The sequence below is a fragment of the Symphalangus syndactylus genome, chromosome 10 (genome assembly GCF_028878055.3).
Source record: "Symphalangus syndactylus isolate Jambi chromosome 10, NHGRI_mSymSyn1-v2.1_pri, whole genome shotgun sequence".
In the NCBI taxonomy this organism is placed as follows: Eukaryota; Metazoa; Chordata; class Mammalia; order Primates; family Hylobatidae; genus Symphalangus; species Symphalangus syndactylus.
In genome coordinates this window covers 49,693,887-49,706,489 of record NC_072432.2, presented here as the reverse complement: position 1 = coordinate 49,706,489, position 12,603 = coordinate 49,693,887, and the positions used below count along the sequence as shown (strand labels likewise).

Here is a 12,603-nt window from a genome sequence, read left to right as displayed (position 1 = left end):
AGTATGTGTGTAAAAAGCTCACCAAGCTGCACATTTAAGACTTATGCACTTAGTCAATGTATGTTGTAAGAAAAAAAAACCAGAATCACATAGAAAAACCCTCCCTCAAACTAGGAGCAAGCAAAAAGACCAAAAAATGACTAGGACAAGCCCAGCTTGATGAGTAGATGTATCTATTAGGACTTACATACAGGGCACTCCTGGACTCCTGGACGGCAACAGGACAGCTCTAGCGATCTGTGCTGCCTCCCATCTCTAAACTGCTTTTAAGTGAATTTTCTGGCTCAAAGAGCTACAGTGTTTGAGCCATGAGAATGTTTTTCTTGGTAGGTTCTCAGATACTCTCCAGGATGTTTGGGTTCTCAGGGACACCTGTTCCTCAGCTGGGCACCGTGGCCTTGGCTCATTGCCTGGCCTTCAGGGTTAAGGCACTGGATAAAAACCCTTAAGTAACTTGGTGAGGGACCCATCACACTACACATGTATGATTTGTTTGTTTGTTTGTTTGAGACAGACTCTAGCTCTGTTGCCCAGGCTGGAGTGCAGTGGTATGATCTTGGCTCACTGCAACCTCTGCCTCCTGGGTTCAAGTGATTCACCTGCCTCAGCCTCCCGAATAGCTGGGATTACAGGCACCTGCCACCACACCTGGCTAATTTTTGTATGTTTAATAGAGATGGGGTTTCACCATGTTGGCCAGGCTGGTCTCGAACTCCTGACCTCAAGTGATCCGCCTGCCTCGCCTCCCAAAGCGCTGGGATTATAGGCATGAGCCACTGTGCCCAGCCCAGATATGTGATTATAAATGAAACATATATGTTTTATTTGTAACTTAGTAAAAATTAAATAGAAAGGAAGAAAAGTTCACCGAGGACTATGGCCAGAACAAAGAAAGGGCCCAACGGATACTGTTATATCAACTCAGTCTGTCTATATCAGAATATTTGCTAAATCCCACTGTAGAAGTATCAAATGAGGCCATTAGGAATTGGTGTGCACGTTCTCTATGGCTGTGTCAACATTAGGGTCACCAAGAATGCAAAGTCTGTTTTAGTAGAGTTACCTAGAGTCAGTGGTATCCAGAAGTCACTGGGCCTGGTTACATCATCCTCATTCTGCTTTGGGTGGTAGTCCCAATAAAGAGAAATCAGACTGGACTCTTGACTAGATCTAAAGATTGACACAACCTTGTTACAGATGAGTGTCTGAATTCACAGTGATCAGTGATTCACAGAAGAGCTCTTAAATTCCAGAGATGTAGACCAGAGTAATGAGCACTAATGTCTAAGGCACCTAGGGCAGCACTTCTCAAACTTTAATATGCATGCAAGTTACCTGAGATCTTGTTAAAAAATTCAGATTCTGATCCAGTAGGCCTGGGGTGGTGCCTAAGATTCTGAGAAACTCTTAAGTGATGTCATTGCTGATACTCGAAGGATTTATGATTTGATGTTCTTGTGCCTAGGAAGAGAAGCTATTTAATTAATAATGAATTAGTAATTAAGACCATTACACTGTAATTTACTGTCTTAAGCTGCAATTAATAAACATAATATTTGGTCTCGGTTCTGGAATGGTCTTTAGTATTGTGGACAATTGGAAGACCATATTTGTTTTACTAATGTTATGATGGAGAAAGCATAATATTAGGTCATGCTAACTTCAGACGTATATCCTAGGACCCAAACATTGTCATCAATCCTCTCCCTTCCCCTCTCCCTCTCCCTCTCCCTCAAACATTGTCATCAATCCTCTCTCTTCTCCTCTCCCTCTCCCTCTCCTCTCTCTCTCTCTCTCTCGGCTTTTTTCTTTTTGGGTTTCATTCTCTCTTTATATAGGGTGTCAGAGCAGGGCACTGTTTCTTACGCTAACTTTCGTTTTCTTTCTAGGTTAAATTTACTTCTTAATAAAATACATCTCTTTCCTTGGTGCTTTGTAGTACTCCTTGTGTTGAAAATCAAGTATTCATTTGGCTGTTAATCTATCCTTGTACCCGTACAACACCATACAAGTTACTGTATCTTTATAATAAATATTGATATGTGATAGAGTAAGTTTCAACTTTTATCTTCTCCTTCAGTATTATTGTTAAACTTAAATATTAACTTTAGAATTACCTTTTCGTTCCAATTCCACAAATTCCATTTGTCAGGCTTTTGATTGTGTCTTTGACCTGGTAGTGAAATGAATCTATAGAACAATTGGAGAGAGAATGACAACTTTACTGAGTCTTCTAAGTCTGATCATGACATAGCTCTCTGTTTAATTCTGCAGTTTCTTACAATAATATGTTATAGTGTTCTATGTAGAAGTCTTGCAGTCTTTCATTAGCTAAATCGTGAGTACTTGATATTTTATGTGGTTATGTATCTTTTTAAAACAGCTTTATTGAGATATAGTTCTCTCATTTAAAATATACAATGTCATGCCTGTAATCCCAGCACTTTGGGAAGCTGGGGTGGAAAGATTGCTTGAGCTCAGGAGTTCGAGACCAGCCTGGGCAACATAGTGAGACTTTGTCTCTATTTTTTTTTTAAATAAAAATAAATAAATAAAATGTGCAATGTAATACTTTTTAGTATATTCATGGAGTTGTATAAACTTTACCACAATCAACTTTACAATATTTTTATCACCCAAAAAGAAGCCCTATACCCATTGGCAGTCACTCCCCATTCCCCATTCCCCCTCAACTCCCATCCCCTTACTCTCACTCCAGCCCTAGGCAATCACTAATCTACTTTCTGTCTCTACAGATTTGCCTATTCTGGACATTTTATGTAAATGGAATCACACATTATGTAGTCTTTTGTAACTAGCTTTTTTCACTTAGCATAATGTTTTCAAGGTTCATCTATGTTGGAGTATGTATGAGTACTTCATTCTTTTTTATTGATGAATAATATAATGCGTTGTATGAAATACCACATTTTATATATCCCTTCCTCAATTGATGGATATTTGGTTATTTCCACTCTTTGGCTATTATGAATAATGCCGCTATTTAAATGTCTGTACAAATTTTTGTGTAGACGTTTTCATTTCCTGTATATACCCAAGAGTGGGATTGCTGGGTCATATGGCAACTCTAGTTGAATCTTGTGAGGAACCAGCAGACTATTTTCCAAAGCAGCTACACTATTTTGTATTACCACCAGCAATGTATGACAGTTCTAGTTTTTCTACATTCTTTTTTTTGTTTTGTTTTGTTTTTTGAGACGGATTCTTGCTCTGTTGCCCAGGCTGGAATGCAGTGGCACGATCTTGGCTCACTGCCACCTCCACCTCCCAGGTTCAAGCGATTCTCCTGCCTTAGCCTCCCAAGTAGCTGGCATTACAGGTGTACACCCCATGCCCGGCTAATTTTTGCATTTTTGTAGAGACCAGGTTTTACCATGTTGGCCAGACTGGTCCCGAACTCCTGACCTCAATTATTCCACCCACCTCAGTCTTTCAAAATGCTAGGATTACAGGCATAAGCCACCGCACCCGACCACTTTTCCACATTCTTGCCAACACTTGTTATTATCTGTCATTTGGATTACAGTCATCCTAGTGAGTGGGAAACGATATCTCCTTGTGATTTTGACTTGTATTTCCTTGATGGCTAATGATGTTGAGCTTTTCATATGCTTATTGCCCATTTCTGTATCTTATTCTGAGAAATGTTTATTTAGGTCTTTTGTCCATTTTTAAATTAGTTTATTAGTCTTTTTATTATTGAGTCATAAGAGTGCTTTACATACAGTTATAAGTCCCTTATCAGATATACGATTTGCTAATATTTTCCCATGTGTTGTTTTTTCACTTTCACCATGGTGTGTTTATGCACAAATGTTTTTTATTTTGATGATAAATTCATCTACTTTTTCCTCTTAAATTTTTAACTGTCATTGATGTATAGAAATGCAGTAATTTTTATACATTAAGCTTGTTTTTTAACAATCTTGTTAAATTTACCTACTAAAACTAATCTCTTGACTCCTTCGGATTTTCTCTGTATAGAATCATATAACTTGAAATAATAACAGTTTTGTTCCTATTTATTTTTCTTTACTTATTTCATTGGCTAGGACATCCAGTATAATGTTTTATAACCTTATTCTGATCTCAAAGGGAAAACCTTAACATCCAGTTTTATGTTTTGCTGTGGGATTTTTGTAGATACGTTTTTAAAAGGTTAAGGCAACTTCATTCTATTTCTAGTTTGCTGAGGGCTTTGTTTTTTTAGATCATGAATGGATGTTGAATTTTATTAAATGCTTTTTCTGCTTACAATGGCAAAATATACAGATGGGTTTTCAGCTGTTTTAACCTTATCTACTTGAAGTAACACAGCCTGTTCATAATGTGTTATAGATTTAAAAGATTCCATTTGCTGATATTTTGCTTATCATATTTGCATCTATATTCATGAGTGAGACTGGTTTGTTATTTTACTTTCTCATAATGCCCCTGTGAGGTTTCTGGACCAGGTAATGCTAATCTCATGAAATTATTTGGGGAATATTCTTTTTCTATTTTATGTAAAAGATTGTGTAATACTAGCATTTTCCTTAAATGATAGGTAGAACTAATCTATAAACCTTTTGGGTCTGGAAATTTCTTTGTCGAAAGTTTTTTAAATTATGGGTTTAATTTATTTAACAGCTGCAGGATTATTGAGATTTTCTATTTTTTTCTTGTATTGCTGGGTATTTCCCCAGGATTTGTCTCTTCATCTAAGTTTTCAAATGTCCTATTTTTATCTTTTTTTTGTTTGTTTGTTTATCATAATGAAAATTTTTTTTTATTATACTTTAGGTTTTAGGGTACATGTGCACAATGTGCAGGTTTGTTACATATGTATCCATGTGCCATGTTGTTTTGCTGCACCCATTAACTCGTCATTTAGCATTAGGTATATCTCCTAATGCTGTCCCTCCCCCTTCCCCCCACCCCACAACAGTCCCCAGAGTGTGATGTTCCCCTTCTTGTGTCCATGAGTTCTCATTGTTCAATTCCCACCTATGAGTGAGAACATGCGGTGTTTGGTTTTTTGTCCTTGCGATAGTTTACTGAGAATGATGTTTTCCAGTTTCATCCATGTCCGTACAAAGGACATGAACTCATCATTTTTTATGGCTGCATAGTATCCCATGGTGTATATGTGCCACATTTTCTTAATCCAGTCTATCGTTGTTGGACATTTGGGTTGGTTCCAAGTCTTTGCTATTGTGAATAGTGCCGCAATAAACATAAGTGTGTGTGTGTCTTTATAGCAGCATGATTTATAGTCCTTTGGGTATATACCCAGTAATGGGATGGCTGGGTCAAATGGTATTTCTAGTTCTAGATCCCTGAGGAATCGCCACACTGACTTCCACAATGGTTGAACTAGTTTACAGTCCCACCAACAGTGTAAAATTGTTCCTATTTCTCCACATCCTCTCCAGCACCTGTTGTTTCCTGACTTTTGAATGATGGCCATTCTAACTGGTATGAGATGGTATCTCACTGTGGTTTTGATTTGCATTTCTCTGATGGCCAGTGATGATGAGCATTTTTTCATATGTTTTTTGGCTGCATAAATGTCTTCTTTTGAGAAGTGTCTGTTCATGTCCTTTGCCCACTTTTTGATGGGGTTGTTTGTTTTTTCCTTGTACATTTGTTTGAGTTCATTGTAGATTCTGGATATTAGCCCTTTGTCAGATGAGTAGGTTGCAAAAATTTTCTCCCATTCTGTAGGTTGCCTGTTCACTCTAATGGTAGTTTCTTTTGCTGTGCAGAAGCTCTTTAGTTTAATTAGATCCCATTTGTCAATTTTGGCTTTTGTTGCCATTGCTTTTGGTGTTTTAGACATGAAGTCCTTGCCCACGCCTATGCCCTGAATGGTATTGCCTAGGTTTTCTTCTAGGGTTTTAATGGTTTTAGGTCTAACATTTAAGTCTTTAATCCATCTTGAATTAATTTTTGTATAAGGTGTAAGGAAGGGATCCAGTTTCAGCTTTCTACATATGGCTAGCCAGTTTTCCCAGCACCATCTATTTTTATCTTTTTAATCTCATCATAATCTGTAGTTTCGCCCCATTTTTCATTCTTGATACTGTTTTTTTTTTTTAAGTCTTACCAGGAAGTTGTTTTTTCTTTTTTAAAGAAGCAGTCTTTTCATTTGTTGATCTTGCTCCTGTATATTTGTTTTTTATTTCCTTAATTTATGTTCTTAAATTTCTTATTTCCCACCTTCTATCATTTGTATTAATTTTTGTGATGGAGGCATTTAGATCATTTAGATCATTGATGCTTCCTCTAGGAAGCCTTCTTGAACCTCTTAAGTCTTTCCCCAATCAGAAACTGTATCCTAAATGCCTGGTAACTTGTTGTTTTTACCTACTAGACCCCAGATTGTCAATCTACACCCAAGGGCAGTCTCCTGTTTTTGCAAATACAGTTTTATGGGAATAGATCCACATTCATTTGTGTAAGACAGGACATTTTAATCTAAAGATTTGTCACGTGCTTGACAAAAATAGTGTGTGCCAAGTTAGTATTTATTAATTAAGGAACAAAGTGCTGAATTTGTTAAAAGTACCTTGGATTTTTATGGTGCTTTTATTCTCAAAATCTAGAAACTATTTCCAGTAAATCTATGCCCTAAAAATTAGTTTACTAATCCACACTGTCAGCGTCTTATCTTTGACATTTCTTCATGAAAATTAAGGAAATTATAGCTCAGAAAATGGAAACTTTATAGAACTCTACTTCATCACTGACAAATGTTTTCAGTTTAGAGAGCTTTCTTATTATTATCTGTATAACAGCCATATATATATCTATATATCATAGATTAAATCACTTATTGATAGAAAATGAAATTCACAGGTCATATTCTCTTTAAGGTAAACAAAGCTAACTGTCGACTACCAGAAAATACTTTCAACATAAATGAACTCTCCGACTTATTAAACTTTTATACAGATAGAAAAAGACAGCTCTTTCGGGATAACCACCTGGTAAGAATAACATTTTTACTTCTGAAAATGTTCATATTTTAAAGGAGGACACATTACTGTAGTATCTGTAAAGGTACTCCTTTGATAAATCTGGATTTGAAATTTTTTTAATTGCAATGATAAATTTGCTAAATTTGATGATCATTGAAAACTTAAACATATTTTAATCATAAAACAAATGCAGTTTTTAAAATTTTGTTTCTAAGTAATTCGGATTCTTACAAACAGATTTCTGAGGCCAGGTGCAGTGGCTCACACCTGTAATCCCAGCACTTTGGGAGGCCAAGGTGAGCAGATTGCTTGAGCCCCGGAGTTTGAGACCAGCGTGGGCAACATGGTGAAACGCTGTCTCTATCAAAAAAATACAAATACGTGGTAGCACGTATCTGTACTCCCAGCTACTCAAGAGGCTGAGGTGGGAGGATCACTTGAGCCCAGAGAAGGAGGTTTTAGTGAGCCAAGTTTATGCCCCTGCACTCCAGCCTGGGCAACAGAGCAAGATTCTGCCTCAAAAAAAAACGAAGAACCACAAAAACCAGATTCTAAAAAGCGATAAGGTAAAGTAAGTAAGTTTTTTTTAATTGTTTTTAATTATCAAAACTATTATCTCTGTTTATTTTTTAGATACGTGCAGAAACCCCCAGTCCTGTTATTTTCAGTGATTTTCCATTTATCTTTAATTCGCTATCCAAAATTAAATTATTGCAAGCTGATTCATGTATAAAGATGCAGGTATGTATGTCCTATTTTTTAGTATGAAAAATTTCAAACATATATAAAATAGAGATAGTGGTATAATGAATCCCATCACCAAGATTCAGCAATTGTCAACATTTTGCCACACTTTTATCTATCACTTTTTTTCTTTTGTTGTTGTTACTGTTTTTGCTGAAGTATTTTACAGCAAATTTCAGTTCCAATGTCTTTTCACCTGCCTATACTTCAATGCATTATTTCTGATTGTCTTACTCGTGTTCACTGTGAGATTCATGAGTGGTTCAAGTGGCAACCACGTGATTCTTTCATTGTTTCTCATTAACCTTTTATTTAATAATTTCATCCATTATTTTCATTAAGGTTTGTGGTATGGCAATACTTCTAATCTTATTCCTTCCAAAGTTCCAATTTCCTGGAATTAGGTAAAAAAGAGCTTTTCCTTATCAGTCAGGGCACTTGGTTCCTCTAAAATGGTTAAAGACCATTCACATAGGAAGGTAGAATAATTAATTACTATCCGTTTAATTATCAAATGTTGCCAAATTACCCTCTATAGAGTTTGTAAATGCCTCTTCCACATGCTGTTCTCAGCAATGCAGAGTATTATCAAGTTTTGTGATCTTTTCCATTTTGATGAGTTAATCATGGTATTTGTTTGATTTTAATTTATATTTCTCATTGTTATTTAATGTTCTAGTCCTCACTTTCTTTATATAATATGTATCTATTGTTTTCCTGCCATGAACAACACTGACACTATCCAGTAAACTGTTCTTTCCTTCTCTCTTCCGTCTCCTCCTCTATCCAATTTTAATTGCTGTGTTCTTAAGTGCTAATCTTTGGATTAAAAATATCTCCTTAAGCTTGTTGGAGCTTGATTTATAAGCTCCAACTGATATTCTTTTATTCTTAAATAATGTCTATGAGTCAATCAATGAGTTTATTTTGTTTTCCACTTACTTTCACCCTTCTGCTTCTTTTCTGGTAGTTGTATTAGTCTTACATAAGATTTACATACTATTTTGTTTCTTTTATCACCATCAGCCTTAGTTCTCAGTTAAGTATGTATGTCATCCCCTTATTATGCTAAAACAAATTTTCCAAACTTTTTTTTTATGCTGAGGTTTGTTTTCTAGGTCATTCCTCATGAAAAGTTTGTATCCATTTATCTATGATATTTATATTTTAAAGACTCATAGGAATCAGAACTTATACCCATTATTGACTTTTATTGCTAATTCAAAGAATGCATCTGGGTGAAACATAAGAAGTCTGAGATAGAACATGCACAAGAGAAGCCATTTCAGTTATTCATTCCCTTTATTCCCGCTAATTACATGGCTTACATGACATTTTCCAATGTGCCATGCCCCATAAATCCATAAATTCCAGGTTTATTTATAATAAGCAACCTAGACAGACAAGGTATATCCTGCTAGTAGCATTCCACAGGTAAGGGCTGTCCCTCTAGTTACTATCATTATTATTATTACTTTGAGACAGAGTTTCGCTCTTGTTGCCCAGGCTGGAGTACAGTGGTGCAATCTCGGCTCACCACAACCTCTGCCTCCCGGATTCAAGCGATTCTCCTGCCTCAGCCTCCCAAGTAGGTGGGATTACAGGCATGCGCCACCACGCCTGGCTAATTTTGTATTTTTAGTAGAGACAGGGTTTCTCCATGTTGGTCAGGCTGATCTCGAACTCCCAACCTCAAGTGATCTGCCTGCCTCGGCCTCCCAAAGTGCTGGGATTACAGGCGTGAGCCACCGCACCCAGCTTATTATTATTATTATATTATTATTATTATTATTATTATTATTATTATCATCATCATCTTGAGATGGAGTCTAGCTCTGTTGCCCAGGCTGGAGTGCAATGGTGTGATCTCTGCTCACTGTAACCTTCACCTCCCAGGTTCAACTGATTCTCCTGCCTCAGTCTCCCAAGTAGCTGGGATTACAGGCACCCACCACACCCAGCTAAATTTTTGTATTTTTAGTAGAGACAGGGTTTCACCATGTTGGTCAGGCTGGTCTCGAACTCCTGACCTCAGGTGATCTGCCCGCCTCAGCCTCCCAAAGTGCTGGGATTACAGGCGTGAGCCACCATGCCTGGCCTAGTTACTATTATCAGTGCCTATTACCAGAATGTTTGCAAATATATTTGACCAGATCATCTCTTATTTTATTTCTGAGCCATCTGTTTTTATTTTCCTAACATCCCCGGTAAAGAGAGAAAATAGACTGTCTTTCCTTTCAAAACCTAACTTTCCCATCAGTTTCCCTTAAACAAGACCTTCCCTCCATGGTATTTTCTCCTATAGCCATGTTTCTCTCTGGGTCATTTGTCTATTCTGCTAGTGAGTAGTCGAGGGTTGAGTGGACAATGGACTCGAGCAGACTGCACATTATGAAAGACTAGGAAAAGTCTGAGGACAAGAAAACTCTTAGTTGTTACGAATGAAGCTGGAAAGCTGAGTTTACAATCCTGCTCTCCAAAGGAGAGATAATGGATATAGTTAAAACTGCAAGCTCCAAACTGGATCACCAATTCAAATGTGTAAATGTGAAAAGGTAAAACCAATATATAGAGAACCGGAGTAGAGAAGCCGGAAATTAAGCTAAGAGGCAGGTTTCCCATCCAGCTCTTGGTTATGTAAAGGAAGGTACAGACACCTCTTCCTGCTGTAGTCAGTGGAGGACATTGCTGGCCACAGACCTATGGAACTCAGACCCATGGAACATGTTGCTCAGTAGTCAGTATTGCTGGATGTCCCAGACCTGCAGACTTCTGCAGGGCCACAGGAGGTGATGACCCACGACCAGAAAGGAACAGAGATGGAACTTGTTTCTTTTCCCTACAAATCTGGTGCTTAAAAAAAAAAATCTTAAAGAAAAAGCGAAGAATCTAGTAATAACAGACAAATTTCTTAGTATATAATGGTGGCAGATACCCAGGGCAGGGATTTCCTAACCCCAGGGCCATATGCACACTTATCTGAAGTGCTTGTAGAGAGTGAATGTGGGCAAACACACCCAGCCTAGGAACCTGGGGTAGGATAGCTATTATCCACTGGTCTTGCTGTCACGATTTCAGGACAGGCCCTATGAGGGCTACATTGGTTTGAGTTCTAAATCCTCGTTTATTGTCCTTGTGATGTAACCGAAGCCCTTGAGGAGTGTTGAAGGTCAAAGCAAGGATAGCAAGTCCAACACTAGATTTCTAATCTAAAGAAGTTCAACAGAAACAAGATTGGAGATTAGTGAGACAATGTTGAGAATTCAGAAAAGCTAAAGAGAAGTGCTTAGGGTGATCAGAAAAGCTAAAAAGAAGTACTATTTAGGGTGACCAGGAGTAATGTTAGATATAAAATGAGGCCACCTGTGGCATATTCTTAGTGAGTTCCCATGGATGGATCATAGTTACTGGAAAGAGAAGAGTGGATCTTCTCTGAGGAAGTCTGTCTTCTGTCTTTTTCCTACAGCTCACATTATCCCTGAGCTCTTATACTGTCTTTATATTCTTGAGGATTACAGTGCTAATGCTCTGTGTCTTAAGACTGATGGTGGATGAATGTCTCAGCATGTTGAATACCGGTATGGCCTTTAAGGATGATGTTTACTATAATAAATAATCTGAGATAGCTTTTAATAACTTAGCTGTTCATCCATGCTGACTAATCTCCTGTACACAATTCCTAGGTAACCATAGTTTCTTCGGTCCTACAATCACTTTACCTTCCATAAGGCAGATATGTTGTCTGTTTTCTTAAATAATTACAATGTGAGGGTTTATAGCAATGGCAGGATTAAGTATATACTACACAACATGTTTATTGGAAGTATTGAACAATCCCTGGGATTCCTATGAGGTCAAAAGGAGAAGCCAACTAAAAAATTTATTTTTCCAGATGTCAGAAGAGAAAGCATACATGCTTATGCATGAAACAATTCTGCAAAAAAAGGATGAATTTCCTCCATCACCCAGATTTGTACTTAGAGTCAAACGAAGTCACCTGGTTAAAGATGCTCTGCGTCAATTAAGTCAAGCTGAAGCCACTGACTTCTGCAAAGTATTAGTGGTATGGTAAAAAGTCTCATTGAACATTTTTACTTCTGTGGGAGGGATGCATTCATATGATGTAATAAATGCTCTCTTTAAAAAGCCTGCATTTGCAGCTATGGTTATCAATCTTTTGGTTTCCAGAATTCCCCTCTTAACCTTCAGAGAATAGCAATGGGATGCTTAATTGCACACTGGGCTATGAGTTAACTATTAGTTACTGATAACTACAAAAATGCTGCATAATGAAACATCCCAAAACTTAAAGGCTCAAAATGACAATAATTTATTTTACAGATCTGCAGTTCAGTGGAAGACCTGCTGATCTAGGCTGAACTCATCTGGGTGGCTTTGCAAATTTTATCTGAGTTTGTGTACATGTCTGGGAGTTGGCTAGGGACTGGCTGACCGAGGCCTGGCTGGAGCAATTTAGCTCTGCTTCCTATGTCTTTCATTCTCCTCCTGGGGCGAGCAAGCATGTTCTTCCCACAGTAGTGCCAGAGGTGCAAGATAGCAAGACCAAACATTACTTTAGTCAAAGCAGTCATAAAGCTGAACCTAAGTCAAAGGCTAGGGAAATATACACAGCCTCTTCAGTGGGAGGAACTGTAAAGTCATATGCAAAAGACATGGATCACAGAGGGGTGAAGAATTGGGGCTATAATGCAATCAAACTGCTAGAGGAAGGGATACTTTTCCTACATGTTGGCTCTAGTTTCATCACTTAAGACCTTCCACTATATGAGTTTCAATTCTAGCCATCCTTCCTTTTATCCTTTGTGGGTGCTTATAGGGTTTTTATTGTGTGGTACCTCAGGTTATTTGCCCTCTT

The 12,603-nt window shown here is 37.6% G+C and overlaps 1 protein-coding gene and 1 long non-coding RNA gene across 3 annotated transcripts in view; one reads left to right on the top strand and one right to left on the bottom strand.

The window, feature by feature from the left end:
* Positions 1-12,603, bottom strand: part of LOC129492138 (uncharacterized) — a 44,296-nt gene that overhangs the window by 3,165 nt on the left and 28,528 nt on the right. Inside the window, exons 3-4 of the long non-coding RNA XR_008660744.2 lie at positions 2,118-2,190; positions 1,336-1,461 (exon numbers count right to left, since the gene is read on the bottom strand). This is a non-coding gene — a long non-coding RNA (uncharacterized lncRNA). The remainder of the gene's footprint in view (positions 1-1,335; positions 1,462-2,117; positions 2,191-12,603) is intronic.
* Positions 1-12,603, top strand: part of HERC6 (HECT and RLD domain containing E3 ubiquitin protein ligase family member 6) — a 66,379-nt gene that overhangs the window by 39,193 nt on the left and 14,583 nt on the right. The window contains exons 14-16 of one of the 2 annotated variants that reach the window (XM_055297026.2): positions 6,879-6,992; positions 7,617-7,724; positions 11,620-11,790. In XM_055297026.2, the coding sequence (XP_055153001.2) occupies positions 6,879-6,992; positions 7,617-7,724; positions 11,620-11,790 (393 nt within the window). The remainder of the gene's footprint in view (positions 1-6,878; positions 6,993-7,616; positions 7,725-11,619; positions 11,791-12,603) is intronic. The other variant, XM_055297027.2, reaches the window with a different exon arrangement.